General features: G+C 52.3%; 1 protein-coding gene across 6 annotated transcripts; it reads right to left on the minus strand.

Moving 5' to 3' along the window:
* Positions 1 to 1,466: 1,466 nt before the first annotated feature.
* On the minus strand, positions 1,467 to 17,074 carry ltb4r2b (leukotriene B4 receptor 2b). Of its 6 annotated transcripts, XM_088915980.1 has the most exons (4): positions 16,990 to 17,035; positions 15,689 to 15,833; positions 9,386 to 10,534; positions 1,467 to 5,328 (listed from the first exon to the last, which is right to left on the minus strand). In XM_088915980.1, exons 3-4 carry the CDS (start codon positions 10,151 to 10,153, stop codon positions 5,005 to 5,007), a joined length of 1,092 nt encoding a protein of 363 aa, XP_088772106.1. In that variant the 5' UTR covers positions 10,154 to 10,534; positions 15,689 to 15,833; positions 16,990 to 17,035; the 3' UTR covers positions 1,467 to 5,004. The 6 variants fall into 6 exon arrangements, with proteins under 6 accessions (XP_088772106.1, XP_088772107.1, XP_088772109.1 ...); XM_088915981.1 differs by lacking the exon at positions 15,689 to 15,833 and having other exon boundaries at positions 16,990 to 17,074; XM_088915983.1 differs by lacking the exon at positions 16,990 to 17,035 and having other exon boundaries at positions 15,689 to 15,841.
* Between the last annotated feature and the right edge of the window lie 743 nt (positions 17,075 to 17,817).

Here is a 17,817-nt window from a genome sequence, read left to right on the forward strand (position 1 = left end):
GCACACACACAGTCACACCTGACTGTACTGTAGACACTACTAGTGTCACTGCTGTCTCTCTCCTCTCACACTCACCCTGAACTCACCAGCACACACACACTGTTACACCTGAGTGTACTGTAGACACTACTAGTGTCACTGCTGTCCCTCTCCTCTCACACTCACCCTGAGCTCACCAGCACACACACTGTCCCTATCCTCTCACATCAGGTACTGTATGTTGTGGCGTTACCAATGTGAGCTTGGGATGCCTACAGATAGAATCAGGAACTGCAATGGCTTCCTCTGGTATTTCCCTCAGTGTTTGTCTGTCTTGTCCCACTAACAGTCTGCAGGAGGAAAAATGACTCTTGGGGCTCTGATCGGATGATTCTGCATTTTCTTTCAAAACAGGATGCAGCACCTTTCCAGGAGGTCGAGATAGTATCTCAGTTTTAGGGGGAGGTGTGAAAGCATGGGTCATGTATAAATCAGCAGAAAATGTGCTTGACATGACCTTCATGCTTCATTTCCTGTTTTGCGACTCATCGTCTAAGAGGTTTAGAGAAACTGCAGTAACTGAGGTTGTTGATGCGCTTGCAAAACCTGTGCACGGGAGAGATGTGACATAGACAGTCAGGGGATCCGGTCCTGGACTTGAGCCCTTCTGTGCCCGAACATAAAAACTTTCACAAATGAGTTTTCTCATCCCCCTGTATCTTGAGAGAAGCCAGGGTATCGGCATCGACAACATGGCTGGGCAGCTTGTTCCCCACCCCCACCACCCTCTGTGTAAAGAAGAGCCTCCTGTTCTCATTTTCCATTGCACTTCCCCTTCAGTTTCTGCTGGTGTTGCAGTGTTTGCCCTCTGACAGTTTTGAAACAGCTGTACCAGTCACCCTTGTGATTGTCTGTGCTCAGGACGTGAAAGGTTAAGTTCCTTCAGCCTGTCTGGTAAACAGCACAGGCAATTCGCAGAGTAAGAAGTGTTCACCCGACATCTACTTATAGCCACAGGGGCGTGTTGTAGTATGGCCTGTACTGCCCCCATCCACAACCCTCATCTCTGTCCACTCCTTCTGCCCCTGCTGTCTATGGTGGTCATCTGCTCTTCCCCCTGGTCCAGATACCCCCTCCTGTTCCCTGCTCTCAGCTGCCCCCCCCCCCCCGAGGCTGGGTGCTGCACAGTCTCTCTCCCTGCCCATGAGCGCCTCCTACAGACGGCCCTGGGCAACACCTCTGTGCTGAGTGCAAACGCAAACACCCCTGTCTCTGTGGGACAGGTATACGTAAGTTCCCATCCTGGCTGAGACCCTGTAGTTCTACTCTTGATCAAGGTCGGGGTACGTCATGTGCTGTTCCAGTGAAATACACAGTGGTATTAATGAGTGCAACCGGTAGTTGCTTTGGATACGTGTTTGAACCCACTAATCTAGTAATAGCAACCAGCAGCTGTTTCACATCACAAAGAAGAAAAGAAGCTGTTGGAGAATTCATGTATGTGCTTTTATTTTAAAAAAAGGGAAATTCAACATTCATATCTTCGAATTGCTTCATTGCTACAGTGGAACATCTAATCAAGCCCACAAAATGTGCCACACATATGCATTGCATATATATACACATACTGTAACATTTGATTATACTATGTACAGTCACAGTGTGCAGCCTTTGGTGAATCCTGTTTGGACAATGGAATGATTGACAAACACGTGTTTCTCTTTCGGACAGATGCTTTTCAGCAGCTGAGTTTTTTTAGAAATTCATCCCTGATTACTTCCTGTCAGCGGGAGTGTTTGTGCTCATGTGCTGCTGGCTGTGGCTCTCTCTGTGGCCAGCAGGGGGCCCCGCTGAGCAGAATCAGGCTGTGGGTACCTGCTGTGATTGTTGTGGAGGAGGGGAGGGGGGGTGGACGTGCTGGAAACATGACAACCGTTCTGAAGGTTCACCGACAGAACCATCCCAGAGGAGGACTGCTCCAGGATCACAGTTCAAAAGGACCCAGAACACAAGTGGACACACAGTTTTCACTGCATTCAGCATAGCTGCACTACTTGTATATATTGCATACACCATGGACACATAGCACATAGACACATAGCAGCTCTACTCATATTGAGTTTTATGCAATTTAAAAAAACATAACCTCAATTTTGTGATTTGTGATTTTTGTGTTTTTGTGAATTTTGTGATTTTTGTGAGCTCGCAGAAAAGACATTTCATTGCCAGTAACTACTGCTGCACGCCGTATTGTTGTGCATTTGATAAACTTTGATTTGATTGTGATTTGATTTGAAGTGGGAACTTGTGGAATCAGGAAGCGGAGCTTTACACGAAGAGTTGAGGGAGGCTGGGACAAACCACCCGACCACAGAGTACAAGCACAGTCTGTGACTGTCCTGTATCTGTGCTATGATGTTTGGTGCAACTTGTTTTATGTACTTTTGTAAATGTCCTTGTAATCTTTGGAAAGTGGTCTGTTTTTGTTTCCAAGTGTTCTTCTCTTCTCTATCATCACTATTAATTATTCAGGATTTATTATTTACTATTCTTATGTTCTTTGCAGCACCACTCATGTTCTTTATGGCCTTCCTTAGGGTCATCATGACATCATGCTTTGGTTCTTGTACGTTTGGTGTGGACATTCTTATCTTCTTAATTATCTGTACTTGTGTTCTTATATTATATTATTTAATCACCGTTCTTGTGCTCTTAAGTCACTGTTATTATGTGCTATAGTCACTTTTTTGTGCTCTTTGATCACTGTTGTTGTACGTTTTAGACACTATTCCTGTGCTCTTTGGTCACTATTCTTGTGCTCTGTGGTCACTGTTCTTGTGCTCTTTAGTCACTTATCTTATGCTGTTTGCTTACTGATCTTCTGCTCTTTGGTCACTGGTCTTGTGCTCTTGAGCTCTTACAGTATGTGTGCACCCTCCTGTGACAAAAGGGCCTTGTGGTTCTGCTGACCAGGTTGAGGTGCACACAAGGAGACCAGGGGCTCCCTCAGGGGAAACGGATCAGTCCGTTTTCTTTAGAAATCCAGAAAGGGACCCCTGTGCCGCACACGGGGGAAGATGCACCTTATCAAGGGGACTGGGCTGGGTGGGGGTTGGGTGAGGGTAATAACAGGATGAAAGGAACTCTGAAAGATGGTATATCAGCAAAAAGAGCAAAAAAGAAAAGAAGAAAAGAAACAAAAACATCAACCCACGCGCATGCTCAGCGCCCTAGTTCACACCCTGCAGTCACTCCTGCGAGGCGGTGCGGCTGTCGGCCAGGGCACAAACAGGACCTCCTGCGGTTCGCTGCACTTTCAGCAAAGGTCACCTAGAGGAAGTGCGATTTGCACAATCGCTGCTCCACCCCGTGCTGCCGAGGGCTGCCGCCGCCGCGGGGAGATCGTCTATCTCTCCTGCCGCTAAGGGGGCTCCGCGGTCTCTGCTCTCACAGTCACCGCAGGCTTCCTGACCAGCAGCAGCGCCAGCTGAGGGGGCCGAGGGGCCGAGGGAAGCGTCTGTCTCTCTGGACATGGAGAGCAGCCCCCCGAAGAGGAGGGAGACAGGAGAGAGCTCTGCATGAATTTGGGCACACTGCCTCCTAGTGGAGGAAATGATGTATCATCCTTAATGGTGTCACTTTTGTGATACTATTATATTAACACACTGACTGACTGGACGCTCCAGTACATTAACACTGCACTGAGAGAGAGGGGTTCATACAGACACACTGACTGGACACTCCAGTACATTAACACTGCACTGAGAGAGAGGGGTTCATACAGACACACTGACTGGACACTCCAGTACATTAACACTGCACTGAGAGAGAGGGGTTCATACAGACACACTGACTGACTGGACACTCCAGTACATTAACACTGCACTGAGAGAGAGGGGTTCATACAGACACACTGACTGGACACTCCAGTACATTAACACTGCACTGAGAGAGAGGGGTTCATACAGACACACTGACTGACTGGACACTCCAGTACATTAACACTGCACTGAGAGAGAGGGGTTCATACAGACACACTGACTGGACACTCCAGTACATTAACACTGCACTGAGAGAGAGGGGTTCATACAGACACACTGACTGGACACTCCAGTACATTAACACTGCACTGAGAGAGAGGGGTTCATACAGACACACTGACTGGACCCTCCAGTACATTAACACTGCACTGAGAGAGAGGGGTTCATACAGACACACTGACTGACTGGACACTCCAGTACATTAACACTGCACTGAGAGAGAGGGGTTCATACAGACACACTGACTGGACACTCCAGTACATTAACACTGCACTGAGAGAGAGGGGTTCATACAGACACTCTGACTGGACACTCCAGTACATTAACACTGCACTGAGAGAGAGGGGTACATACAGACACTCTGACTGGACACTCCAGTACATTAACACTGCACTGAGAGAGAGGGGTTCATACAGACACACTGACTGACTGGACACTCCAGTACATTAACACTGCACTGAGAGAGAGGGGTTCATACAGACACACTGACTGACTGGACACTCCAGTACATTAACACTGCACTGAGAGAGAGGGGTTCATACAGACACACTGACTGACTGGACACTCCAGTACATTAACACTGCACTGAGAGAGAGGGGTTCATACAGACACACTGACTGACTGGACACTCCAGTACATTAACACTGCACTGAGAGAGAGGGGTTCATACAGACACACTGACTGATTGGACACGCCAGTACATTAACACTGCACTGAGGGAGAGGGGTTAATAAAGAGACTACTCCTCCAGCCTGTCAGTGTGGGACACTCCCTTCAGACTAAAGAGACTCAGTTCCTCTAGCCTGTCAGTGTTCCTTTGATCCCAGAATGCATCTGGGTGCTGTCCTCATTTTTAATATCATAGTGACTGAAGCTGCACACAGTATTCTGATTTTCCAGTGCACTGTGCTTGCCCAGACCTCACGAATCTCCGGTGAAATTAACAGTCCGATGCTGGCCCGGTCCGGTCTGGCCCAACTCGGCCCTACTTCCCCTGCGAGGTGCTGGTGGACGAGTCCGCCTCCCTGTCCTTCAGCGAGTCCAGCCCCACTTTCTCCCGGCTGGCCTGGCGGCTCAGCGCGTTGCCGGCGCGCCCCCGGTAGGTGCCGGAGTCCGGCGCGGTGCCCTCGAAGAGCTGCGCCATGAAGCCGAGCCCCGCCTGGTGGATGTAGCCGCGGGCCGCCACCGAGTAGAGCACGGGGTTGGCGCAGGAGCTGATGAACGCCAGCGAGGAGGTCACGGCCCGGCTCGTTTTCCACACGTGGTCCAGTTGTGTCTTTGTCGGCTCCTTGGACAGCACCGCCGCCACCTGCAGGGGAGCAGAGGGTGTGTTTACCGCTGGCGCCACCAGGGGGCAGTAGCGTGGGGCTGAGACGCTGTGCTACGGAAGTTTGTTAGATACTGTAACAAAGGCCCCGTGTGAGGGCGGCTCAGTGGTACAGTCATCAGCATTACTGTCCCACAGCGCTGGGGCCCTGGGTTCAATTTTGGACCTGGGGTGCTGTCTGTGTGGAGTTTGCATGTTCTCCCCATGTTGGTGTGGGTTTCCTCCGGGCGCACGGTTTACTCCCACAGTCCAAAGTGGAACTGGTGTGTTGTGCTAGGTTAACTGGCTTCTGGAAAACTGGCCTTGGTGTGAGTATGTGCGTGAGTGTGTGTTTGTGTCTGTGTGGTGTGAGTGTGTGTATATCTGTGTGTCTGTGTCCGTGTGTGTGTGTCCATGTGTCTGGTGTGAGAGAGTGTGTGCATGTCTGTGTGTGTGTGTCTGTGTCTGTGTCTGTGTCTGGTGTGAGAGAGAGTCTGTGCGTCTGTGTCCGTGTGTGTGGTGTGAGAGAGCGTGTGTATGTCTGCGCGTCTGGTGTGCGTGTGTGTGTCTGTGTCCGTGTGTGTCTGTGTCCATGTGTCTGGTGTGAGAGAGTGTGTGCATGTCTGTGTGTGTGTGTCTGTGTCTGTGTCTGGTGTGAGAGAGAGTCTGTGCGTCTGTGTCCGTGTGTGTGGTGTGAGAGAGCGTGTGTATGTCTGCGCGTCTGGTGTGCGTGTGTGTGTCTGTGTCCGTGTGTGTCTGTGTCCATGTGTCTGGTGTGAGAGAGTGTGTGCATGTCTGTGTGTGTGTGTCTGTGTCTGTGTCTGTGTCTGGTGTGAGAGAGAGTCTGTGTGTCTGTGTTCGTGTGTTTGGTGTGTGTAGTGTGTGTGTGTTTGTGTGTGTGCGTGTGTGTGTGTGAGAGTGTGATGTGAGTGAGCGTGTGAGTGTATGTCTGTGTCTGTGTTACTGGTGGGAGTGTGTGTGTGTGTCTGTCTGTGTTTCTGGTGGGAGTGAGTGTGTGTGTCTGTCTGTGTCTGTGTCTGTGTTACTGGTGGGAGTGAGTGTGTGTGTCTGTCTGTGTCTGTGTCTGTGTTTCTGGTGAGAGTGAGTGTGTGTGTCTGTCTGTCTGTGTTTGTGTTTCAGGTGGGAGTGTGTGTGTGTGTCTGTGTTTCTGGTGGGAGTGAGTGTGTGTGTCTGTCTGTGTCTGTGTTTCTGGTGGGAGTGTGTGTGTGTCTGTGTTTCTGGTGGGAGTGTGTGTGTGTCTGTCTGTGTCTGTGTTACTGGTGGGAGTGAGTGAGTGTGTCTGTCTGTCTGTGTTACTGGTGGGAGTGTGTGTGTGTGTCTGTGTTTCTGGTGGGACTGAGTGAGTGTGTGTGTCTGTCTGTGTCTGTGTTACTGGTGGGAGTGTGTGTGTGTGTCTGTGTTTCTGGTGGGACTGAGTGAGTGTGTCTGTGTCTGTGTTTGTGTTTCTGGTGGCAGTGAGTGAGTGTGTCTGTCTGTGTCTGTGTTACTGGTGGGAGTGAGTGAGTGTGTCTGTGTTTCAGGTGAGAGTGAGTGTGAGTGTCTGTCTGTGTCTGTGTTTCAGGTGGGAGTGTGTGTGTGTGTCTGTGTCTGTTTCAGGTGGGAGCGAGTGTGTCTGTGTGTGTCTGTGTTTCAGGTGGGAGTGAGTGTGTCTGTCTGTGTCTGTGTTTCAGGTGGGAGTGTGTGTGTGTCTGTGTGTGTCTGTGTTACTGGTGGGAGTGAGTGTGTGTGTCTGTGTGTGTCTGTGTTACTGGTGGGAGTGAGTGTGAGTGTCTGTCTGTGTCTGTGTTACTGGTGGGAGTGTGTGTGTCTGTCTGTGTCTGTGTTTCTGGTGGGACTGAGTGTGTCTGTGTCTGTGTCTGTGTTTCTGGTGGGACTGAGTGTGTCTGTGTCTGTGTCTGTGTTTCTGGTGGGACTGAGTGTGTGTGTGTCTCTGCCCTGTGATGGACCATCCTTGTGCCCTTTGTTTCCCAGGAGTTCCCCCCTGAACTGGATAAAAAAGATGGATGGATGTATCGAAAGGATAGGCTATCCAAAAAAAAAGGATGGGATGTACAACAGGTTACTTGTACACCAAAGCATTTCCACTGCAGCACTTGCGGCCTCTAGTGGCGACACTACTGTCACTGCAGCCCAGAGGCACTCTGCCACCACACACACGTAGTGAATACAAGATCTGTGCTCATATTAATATTAATACATAGATATGGCTAGAACTAAAAGTCTATACACATTAATTTATTATACTAATACTAATTTTTCCTATGGGCATAGCAAATTAATATTCATTGACTGCAATCCCAGACACTATAGATCACTGCGAAATGGTTAATAGGAAGACGACCTTAATTACTTCCAGACTTCGCACACTCGGTATTGATAATTGATGAGTGGGCATTCTCTGGCCCTATTGATCACTAATAGGTGATTAACATCCATCCAATTTCTAACCTCATCTTCCAATTCAGGGTCGAGGGGAAGATGGAGTCTATCCCGGCAAGCAAGGGGCACAAGGTGGGGTACCCTGGACCCTGGACCGAATGCCAGTCTATTGCAGCACAGACACACACACACACACACCAGGGCCAATTTTCCCAGAAGCCAATCAGCCCACCAGCACGTCTTTGCACTGTGGGAGGAAACCGGAGCACCCAGAGGAAACCCACACAAACACAAGGAGAACACGCAAACTCCACACAGATAGCACCCCAGGACCTGAACCCGGGGCCCCAGAACGGCGAGGCAGCAAACCTAACCACCGTGTTACTGATATTGCTGATTGGCCATTTCTGGCGCACAAATTGATCCCTGATGGGTGATCAATAGGCAGACAATAGTAATTCTGCTCTGTATTGATGACCGGACAGTCTCAGGCACGACTGATCCCTGATGGGTGATCAATAGGCAGACGATACTAATTCTGCTCTGTATTGATGACTGCTCAGTCTCAGGCCCTATTGATCCCTGATGAGTGATCAATAGGCGACAATACTAATTCTGCTCTGTATTGATGACTGGACAGTCTCAGGTACGACTGATCCCTGATAGGTGATCAATAGGCGACAATACTAATTCTGCTCTGTATTGATAACTGGACAGTCTCAGGTACGACTGATCCCTGATAGGTGATCAATAGGCGACAATACTAATTCTGCTCTGTATTGATGACTGGACAGTCTCAGGTACGACTGATCCCTGATGAGTGATCAATAGGCAGACGATACTAATTCTGCTCTGTATTGATGACCGGACAGTCTCGGGCCCTATTGATCCCTGATGGGTGATCAATAGGCGACAATACTAATTCTGCTCTGTATTGATGACCGGACAGTCTTGGGCCCTATTGATCCCTGATGGGTGATCAATAGGTGACAATACTAATTCTGCTCTGTATTGATGACCGGACAGTCTCGGGCCCTATTGATCCCTGATGGGTGATCAATAGGCAGACGATACTAATTCTGCTCTGTATTGATGACCGGACAGTCTCGGGCCCTATTGATCCCTGATGGGTGATCAATAGGTGACAATACTAATTCTGCTCTGTATTGATGACTGGACAGTCTCAGGTACGACTGATCCTTGATAGGTGATCAATAGGCGACAATACTAATTCTGCTCTGTATTGATGACTGGACAGTCTCAGGTACGACTGATCCCTGATAGGTGATCAATAGGCGACAATACTAATTCTGCTCTGTATTGATAACTGGACAGTCTCAGGTACGACTGATCCCTGATAGGTGATCAATAGGCGACAATACTAATTCTGCTCTGTATTGATGACTGGACAGTCTCGGGCCCTATTGATCCCTGATGAGTGATCAATAGGCAGACGATACTAATTCTGCTCTGTATTGATGACCGGACAGTCTCGGGCCCTATTGATCCCTGATGGGTGATCAATAGGCGACAATACTAATTCTGCTCTGTATTGATGACCGGACAGTCTCGGGCACGACCGACCCCTGCGATCGACAGGCAGACGGTATCGATGGCTCCCACTGCTGGCCGACGGGTGTCCGGTAGCGGCGGGCCGCACCTGGATGATGTTGACCACGTGGTAGGGCAGCCAGAAGAGCCCGAAGGTGATGACGATGGCCAGGATGAGCGTCTCGCTGCGGACGCGCCGGCGGAAGCGCGTGCGGCGGATGCGGCGCAGGATGCGGACGTAGCTGGCCACGATGGCCGCGTAGGGCAGCACGAAGCCCACCACCGTCTCGAAGGTGTACTGGAAGACCACCTGCCACTCGCGCGGGTGGACGGGCACGCACACCCGCGTGTCATTGCCGCGCCCCGCCTCCTTGTTCACGGTGTCCTGGCGGAAGACCAGGGCCGGGACGGCCATGGCGAGCGTCAGGACCCAGAGGGCGGCCAGCACGGGGGCCACCACCGCCTTGCGGTTGATGAGGTGCAGGCGGTGGGGCCGCACCACGGCCACCAGGCGGTGCAGGCTCATCAGGGTGATGAGGAAGATGCTGGCGTACATGTTGGTGCAGCACAGGTAGAAGAGGCCCTTGCACATGGCGGTGCCGAAGACCCAGCTGCGCTTGGCCAGGTAGACCACGAAGAAGAGCGTGAGCAGCATCAGGCCGCCGTCCGCCAGGGCCAGGTGCAGGATGAGCAGGCAGGTGACGGAGCGCTTGCGGGCCCGCACCAGGATGCTCCAGATGACGAAGAGGTTGCCGGGCACGCCCACCAGGAAGACCAGGGTGAGGATGAGGGTGCCCACCGCCGTCGACACGTCGTTGCTCACGATGGTCTCGGGTTCGGGCGTGGGGCTAGGCACGAGGGTCTCGTTGGTGGCCATCTTTGGAGGGGCCCGGTGGGGCTCGGTGGCACTCAGCAGGGGCCAATGGCACTCGGCTGGGCTCCAAGGGGCTCAGCGGGTCTCGGCTGGGCTCGGTTGGGCTCGGTTGGGCTGAGCAGGGCTCAGTAGCACTTGGCTGGGCTCTGAGTGGCTCAGTAGGGCTCAGCTGGGCTCGGTTGGGTTTAGTTGGGCTGAGCAGGGCTCAGCGGCACTTGGCTGGGCTCCGAGGGGCTCAGCAGGTGTCAGCAGGTCTCAGCTGGGCTCAGCAGGCCTCACTGGGACTCGGCTGGTCTCAGTGGGATTCGGCAGGGCTCAGCGGAGCTCAGCGAAACTTGACGGGATTAGGTAGAGCTTGGCAGGGTGGTGGGGACGGACTTGAGCCTGGAAAAGCAAACACAGGTGATGTACTTGAACCACTGTACTGAATGCCCATTCCAAAGCAGATGTAAGAGTGTTACAGGGGGGCCCCCGAGATACGCTGGGGTTCAAGGCCAGAAAGCCGCCTTGTATAAGTATAGCAAACTGGCATACAGTGGGGTGACTGATAACAGGACCACCTGCACACACGTGTGCGTGAACATGTATAGAGACGCCAGCGTCCCAGTAAATCCAGCCACAGTTAAACAATGCCCAAGAACGACCGCTCCCCTCCTCCCATCCTGCCTCCTGCACACATCCGGCCTGTGAGCAGAACTCCACAGATCCTGAGCTGTGGGGTGCAGTGGTGCATGCTGGGACGCGTCTCGAGGCGGGCGCACTCAGCAGCTATCCCATGTCTCCCATCAAATGGACTCCCTCCGTGTGCCCTTCCTGCTGCGTTTCACAACCCGCTGTGCTTCTGGAGAGTCTCCAGACCTCACAGCGGATTCGGGAAGTGATGCAGCAACGGGGGTGGGGAATAGACCACTAGATCAGTGGGGGGGGGGGGGGAGGAATAGACCTCTAGATCAGTGGGGGGGGGAGGAACAGACCACTAGATCAGTGCTGGGGGGGGAGGAACAGACCACTAGATCAGCACTGGGGGGGGGAACAGACCACTAGATCAGTGCTGGGGGGGGAGGAACAGACCACCAGATCAGTGCTGGGGGGGGAGGAACAGACCACTAGATCAGCGCTGGGGGGGAGGAACAGACCACTAGATCAGTGCTGGGGGGGGAGGAACAGACCACCAGATCAGTGCTGGGGGGGGAGGAACAGACCACTAGATCAGCGCTGGGGGGGAGGAACAGACCACTAGATCAGCGCTGGGGGGGGAGGAACAGACCACTAGATCAGTACTGGGGGAGGAACAGACCACCAGATCAGTACTGGGGGGGAGGAACAGACCACCAGATCAGTGCTGGGGGGGGAGGAACAGACCACTAGATCAGCGCTGGGGGGGAGGAACAGACCACTAGATCAGTGCTGGGGGGGGAGGAACAGACCACTAGATCAGTACTGGGGGAGGAACAGACCACCAGATCAGTGCTGGGGGGGAGGAACAGACCACCAGATCAGTGCTGGGGGGGGGAGGAACAGACCACTAGATCAGTACTGGGGGAGGAACAGACCACCAGATCACTGCTGGGGGGGAGGAACAGACCACCAGATCAGTGCTGGGGGGGAGGAACAGACAAACACCCTTCCATAAACCGGGACAATAAAAAGCATGGACAGGAAGCCTGAAAGCTGCCAAGCAGCGAGTTCCCGAGTGCATAGCTGCGCTCACAGGGCTGGGCTCGCACCCTCATCCTCCCGGCGCACAGCAGAGGATCGGGAAGGATCCTGATCAAGATTCCTCGCTCAGTTCATCGCGCCGGCTGGCCTGCTGGTCAGAGGTGAGCAAGAGAGGACCACAGTCCCGCAATACCAGCAAGCAACAACCCCTCGAGACCCCCAGGACAGGCCAGGAGGCCTCCTGAGCCGGCGGCAGTCTGCGGCGGCCTCTCTATGCACCACAGCCGATGCCCCCCTGCGCAGGCAGAGCCCAGGAAAAGGACTCAGGGCATCAAGGGAATTAATGATGTAACCAACACCAGGACTGCCGAGAAACAGCATTACATCAGGTAGCCCATGATGCCCCACCCCGCCCTCCCTGTGGGAAAGACCTACCCACACAGCAGGCTTCTGTCTGATCACTGATCACCGATCACCGATCACCGATCACTAATCACTAATCACTAATCACTAATCACTAATCACTAATCACTAATCACTAATCACTGACCATCAATCACCGATCAGAGCTGTCAGCTCAACACACGTGTCTATGACCCTGCAGAGGCACAGGAGACAGGAGAGAGAGGAGATCACAGAACATCCCTCAGTAATACACACACAACAGGACAGGAGACACAGTGAGAGACAGGAGATCACAGAACATCCCTCAGTAACAAACACACACAACAGGACAGGAGACACAGTGAGAGAGAGAGGAGATCACAAAGAATCTCTCAGTAACAAACACACACCACAGGACAGGAGACACAGTGAGAGACAGGAGATCACAGAGAATCCCTCAGTAATACACACAAACCACAGGACAGGAGACACAGTGAGAGACAGGAGATCACAGAACATCCCTCAGTAATAAACACACACAACAGGACAGGAGATCACAGAGAATCCCTCAGTAATACACACACAACAGGACAGGAGACACAGTGAGAGAGAGGAGATCACAAAGAATCTCTCAGTAACAAACACACACAACAGGACAGGAGACACAGTGAGAGAGAGGAGATCACAGAGAAGCCCTCAGTAACAAACACACACCACAGGACAGGAGACACAGTGAGAGAGAGAGGAGATCACAAAGAATCTCTCAGTAACAAACACACACCACAGGACAGGAGACAGAGTGAGAGACAGGAGATCACAGAGAATCCCTCAGTAATACACACAAACCACAGGACAGGAGACACAGTGACATGGAGGAGGTAACAGGAGAACATTTACTCACGACCTGATATTCAAACGACCTTCTTTAAACCCCAAATCTCATCCTGCAGCTCAGCAAAGCCCCTCCAAGAGCTGGCTCCGGTATGGGGGCGCCCCCCTTCTCCCCAACTCTCGCACCCGACCAGCGGCCTGACCTGCGGCGGAAGAGGCTGCCTGCCTGGCGCTCCGTCGGTCGGTCGGTCCTCCAGCAGTCCCTGCGGACGCTCCAGGACAGCGGAGGAGGTTTCCCCAGCCTGCAGCCCCAGCGGGGCCAGATGCTGTGCAGAGCCGCACCCTGCCCCAGCGCGGGGCGATCAGGAGCAGGAGGGAGGACTGCACCGTGCAAACTACAGCGCACGGTCTGGAGGGGGAAGTGTGCTCCTCTCTCCCCTCTCTCCTCTCTCTCTCCCCTCTCTGGGCTCACAGCGATCTGCTCAGGCCGAGTCACAGCACGTCTGACTCCCTGACACCACACCCGTCCGCACACACCCACGCACACCCGCACATGCACAAGAGAGCACAAGCCCAGGTACAGAGACAGAGCACACACACACACTGACACAAGCCCAGGTACAGAGACAGAGCACACACACACACTGACACAAGCCCAGGTACAGAGACAGAACACACACACAGACATCCACACACAATCCCAGGTAGAGAGGCAGCTCAGACACACACACACACACACACACACACACACACACACACACACACACACACACACACACAATCCCAGGTAGAGAGGCAGCTCAGACACACACACACACACAATCCCAGGTAGAGAGGCAGCTCAGACATGCGCACACAATTCCAGGTAGAGAGGCAGCTCAGACACACACACACACAATCCCAGGTAGAGAGGCAGCTCAGACACACACACACACACACACACACACACACACACACACACACAGAATCCCAGGTAGAGAGGCAGCTCAGACACACACACACACACACACACACACACACACACACACACACACAGAATCCCAGGTAGAGAGGCAGCTCAGACATGTGCACGCACGCGCAGCTCAGGAATTTCACTTATTTCTGGGAAGGGAGAGGGAGAGAGACTGGGGCGCGAGAGGAGCCAGGAAACCAATCCCCTGCGTTGCTCACAGAGAGGTGGAGGAAGTGAACTGATGGACAGCAAGGCGCAGGACCTCACAGGCTGCGGAGAGACGGGAAAGATGCGGTTCTGGGGGTCCAGGGAAGGCAGGTAGCCGCTTCCTGCTGAGGTGTTCAGACTCAGCTCCAATCTGGCACAGCCCTGACAGCTCACACAACCCTGAGCACTGCCGAGCGGGAAGAGAACAGCTCAACGCTTGCCCCTGTCCTCCGTGTCGAAATGCCGTGGCCAGGTGTGAGTAAAAGAGCCGATTGTGAAAGGCGAGACACTCTGACCTCACCAGTCTGCGAGCATGATGTAAACTGTGTTTGTCTCTAGCGGTGACACTAGTAGTGTCTACAGTACAGTCAGGTGTGACTGTGTGTGTGCTGGTGAGTTCAGGGTGAGTGTGAGAGGAGAGGGACAGCAGTGACACTAGTAGTGTCTACAGTACAGTCAGGTGTGACAGTGTGTGTGTGTTGGTGAGTGTGAGAGGAGAGGGACAGCAGTGACACTAGTAGTGTCTACAGTACAGTCAGGTGTGACAGTGTGTGTGTGTTGGTGAGTGTGAGAGGAGAGGGACAGCAGTGACACTAGTAGTGTCTACAGTACAGTCAGGTGTAACAGTGTGTGTGCTGGTGAGTTCAGGGTGAGTGTGAGAGGAGAGGGACAGCAGTGACACTAGTAGTGTCTACCGTTCAGTCAGGTGTGACAGTGTGTGTGTGCTGGTGAGTTCAGGGTGAGTGTGAGAGAAGAGGGACAGCAGTGACACTAGTAGTGTCTACAGTACACTCAGGTGTGACAGTGTGTGTGTGCTGGTGAGTTCAAGGTGAGTGTGAGAGGAGAGGGACAGCAGTGACACTAGTAGTGTCTACAGTACAGTCAGGTGTGACAGTGTGTGTGTGTGCTGGTGAGTTCAGGGTGAGTTTGAGAGGAGAGGGACAGCAGTGATTTCGATTACTTCAGATGTTCTATCCATTAGGTAATCAGCACATCAGTGTCTTCATCTTTTGGTAAGTCAACCATTTCCAAGCCTTAAATGCTATTTTTAACCCAGAGGTAATATTTAAAAGGATATAAGAGCTGTCAGTCATGTATTAGGAGTAAAACAGGATTTACCACATTCTCCTTCACTTTAGAGAAAGTGCTGATTTCAGTAACAGGTTGGGTAGCTTCCACACTCCCACCACTCTTTGTGTAAAGAAGAGCCTCCTGTCCTGACTGGAGGATCTCATCATGCTGTGTCTGGAGAGAAGCCAGGGTATCGGCTTCAACAACATGGCTGGGCAGCTTGTTCCCCACCCCCACCCCCCTCTGTGTAAAGAAGAGCCTCCTGTCCTGACTGGAGGATCTCATCATGCTGTGTCTGGAGAGAAGCCGGGGTATCGGCTTCAACAACATGGCTAGGCAGCTTGTTCCCCACCCACACCACCCTCTGTGTAAAGTACTTGTTCCACACTCTCACCACCCTTTGTGTAAAGTACTTGTTCCACACTCCCACCCACCTTTGCCTCCAGTTTTCAACCCCTGGTTCTCTGATTCCTGTTCCTGTTGATTCTTCAGAAGCCCATCAATGCAGCGCTGTTGGATAAACTCCAGCGTGCCAATGAATACCGCGCCAGTGCGCCCTGCGCGGGAGAGGGGCTGGAACTGGAGAGAAAATGGATTCAACTCCTTCCGCTGTCAGTTGCTGGAGCCAAGAGTCTCCTCCTTCAGGAGAGACGGGCTTTAGAAATGTAGAAAGTCTTCAAAGGCTGGCGTGACCCCCCCCCGACTCTCTCGCTAAGGCTGATGTGACCCCCTGACACACAAACAGGCGCAAACTCACACACACAAGCACAAACTCACACACAATCACATACACACACACAAGCATAAATTCACACACACAGGCATCCTCGATCAAACAGACACTGAGAAAGACAGAAACACAGTCAGACCAGACAGAAAATCAATCAGTCAGACAGACAGGATCTCAGACAGACACTCAGACAGAAACTCAGAAATTCTGACAGACAGACAGAATCTCAGAAAGACACTCAGTCACAGAGATACTCAGACTGACAGAAACTCAATCAGACACTCAGAATCTCAGACAGACAGAATCTCACCCAGACACTCAGTCAGAAAGTCAGTCAGACAGACATTGAGACAGACAGACGTAGTCAGTCAGACAGGCACTTAGTCAGATAGACAGACAGGCAGAATCTCAGCCATATAGACATGCAGACTCTTAGTCAGACAGACAGGCAGAATCTCAGTCAGACAGACAGGCAGATAGATCTCAATCAAATAGACAGGCAGACAGATCTGTCAGATAGACAGACAGGCAGATCTCAGTCAGACAGACAGACAGAAAGAATCTCAGTCAGATAGAAACTCAGTCAGATAGAAACTCAGTCAGATAGACAGACAGGCAGAATCTCAGCCATATAGACATGCAGACTCTCAGTAAGACAGACAGGCAGATAGATCTCAGACAGGCAGATAATCTGGTATTTGGGCTGACTGGCGCTATCTTTCAGTCTGATTCCAGTGCGAGAGCCGTGCAGTTACAACACTTTCAGGACTGTCACCCCGTCACAGATCTGATGAAGGAGCTCAAAAGTTTTTTTTTTGTGTGTGTTTTTTGTTTTTGCCAAGAAAAAGAAGACAAAATCCAGATAACAAAAAAGCAACGCTAATTATAATAATAAACAAAAACACCACAGAATTGTCAAACCCTACCGACAGGAAAGACCGGTAAAGCTGGAAGCGAGAGGTTTTTCTTAATATTCTGTTGTTGTTTTTGTTTTGTTTTTTTTACCGTAAGAAACTCCTGTTTCGCCACCGCGCCGGAAGTCCCGCGCGAGCGCACCTTCCAGGACCGGCGCGAGACATACCCCTCTCCCCGTCCGCCTGTCAGCGTGGGTCTTCACGCACTTATCATCGCCCCCCTCCTCCTCGGAGTGTCGTCGCGGTCAGGACAGGACCCGCCTCGGCTGCCCCGGGCGAAAGAGGACGGAGACGCCCAGGGTCCCCGAGCCCAGAAGGAGCAGGCTGGCGACGCCGGTTTAGATAAATAATTGAATGATTGCGCGATTACCAAGTGCGTGTCGGGCAGCAAGCTGCAGACCCCCCCCCCCATCCCCGGGAGAGTCTCCAGCAGGCCTCGCTCAGCGTCTTTAACCCCCTCACAGCCCGCCCCTCTCCCGCCCGGCCTGTCGGCAGCCTCTTACACGAGAGGACTCCCCCGGGAGGCAACACACAGTACAGGAACGCGTACACGTAAACAAGTGAAGTAAACGTAAAGCAACGTTTCGGCTGTGGCGCCTTCTTCAGGTGTGGGTGTTGACGTTGTGTTTCTTTCCTTCTGTTTTCAGCAGGGAATAAACGCGTACTTGTTCCTCTACAGCCCGCGCCTGCTGGCGGAGCCCCCTGCTTGAGCGACTTCAATAGACAGGACATGGGTGCCGGCGTGCTGGTGTCTAGGAGTTTGAGTTGAACACCTCGCACCCGCTGTGGTTCCTAACTCACGAGCAGGCTGATGCAGTAGCACACACTGAAAGCTGCACAAACAATGCAGGCACATAATACGCCACACTGTACTGAACACAGCGTCGACTTCACCTTGCTGAACACACACTGTGCACTG

This window comes from Atractosteus spatula, chromosome 5, assembly GCF_055471065.1.
Source record: "Atractosteus spatula isolate fAtrSpa1 chromosome 5, fAtrSpa1.hap1, whole genome shotgun sequence".
Taxonomy (NCBI): domain Eukaryota; kingdom Metazoa; phylum Chordata; class Actinopteri; order Semionotiformes; family Lepisosteidae; genus Atractosteus; species Atractosteus spatula.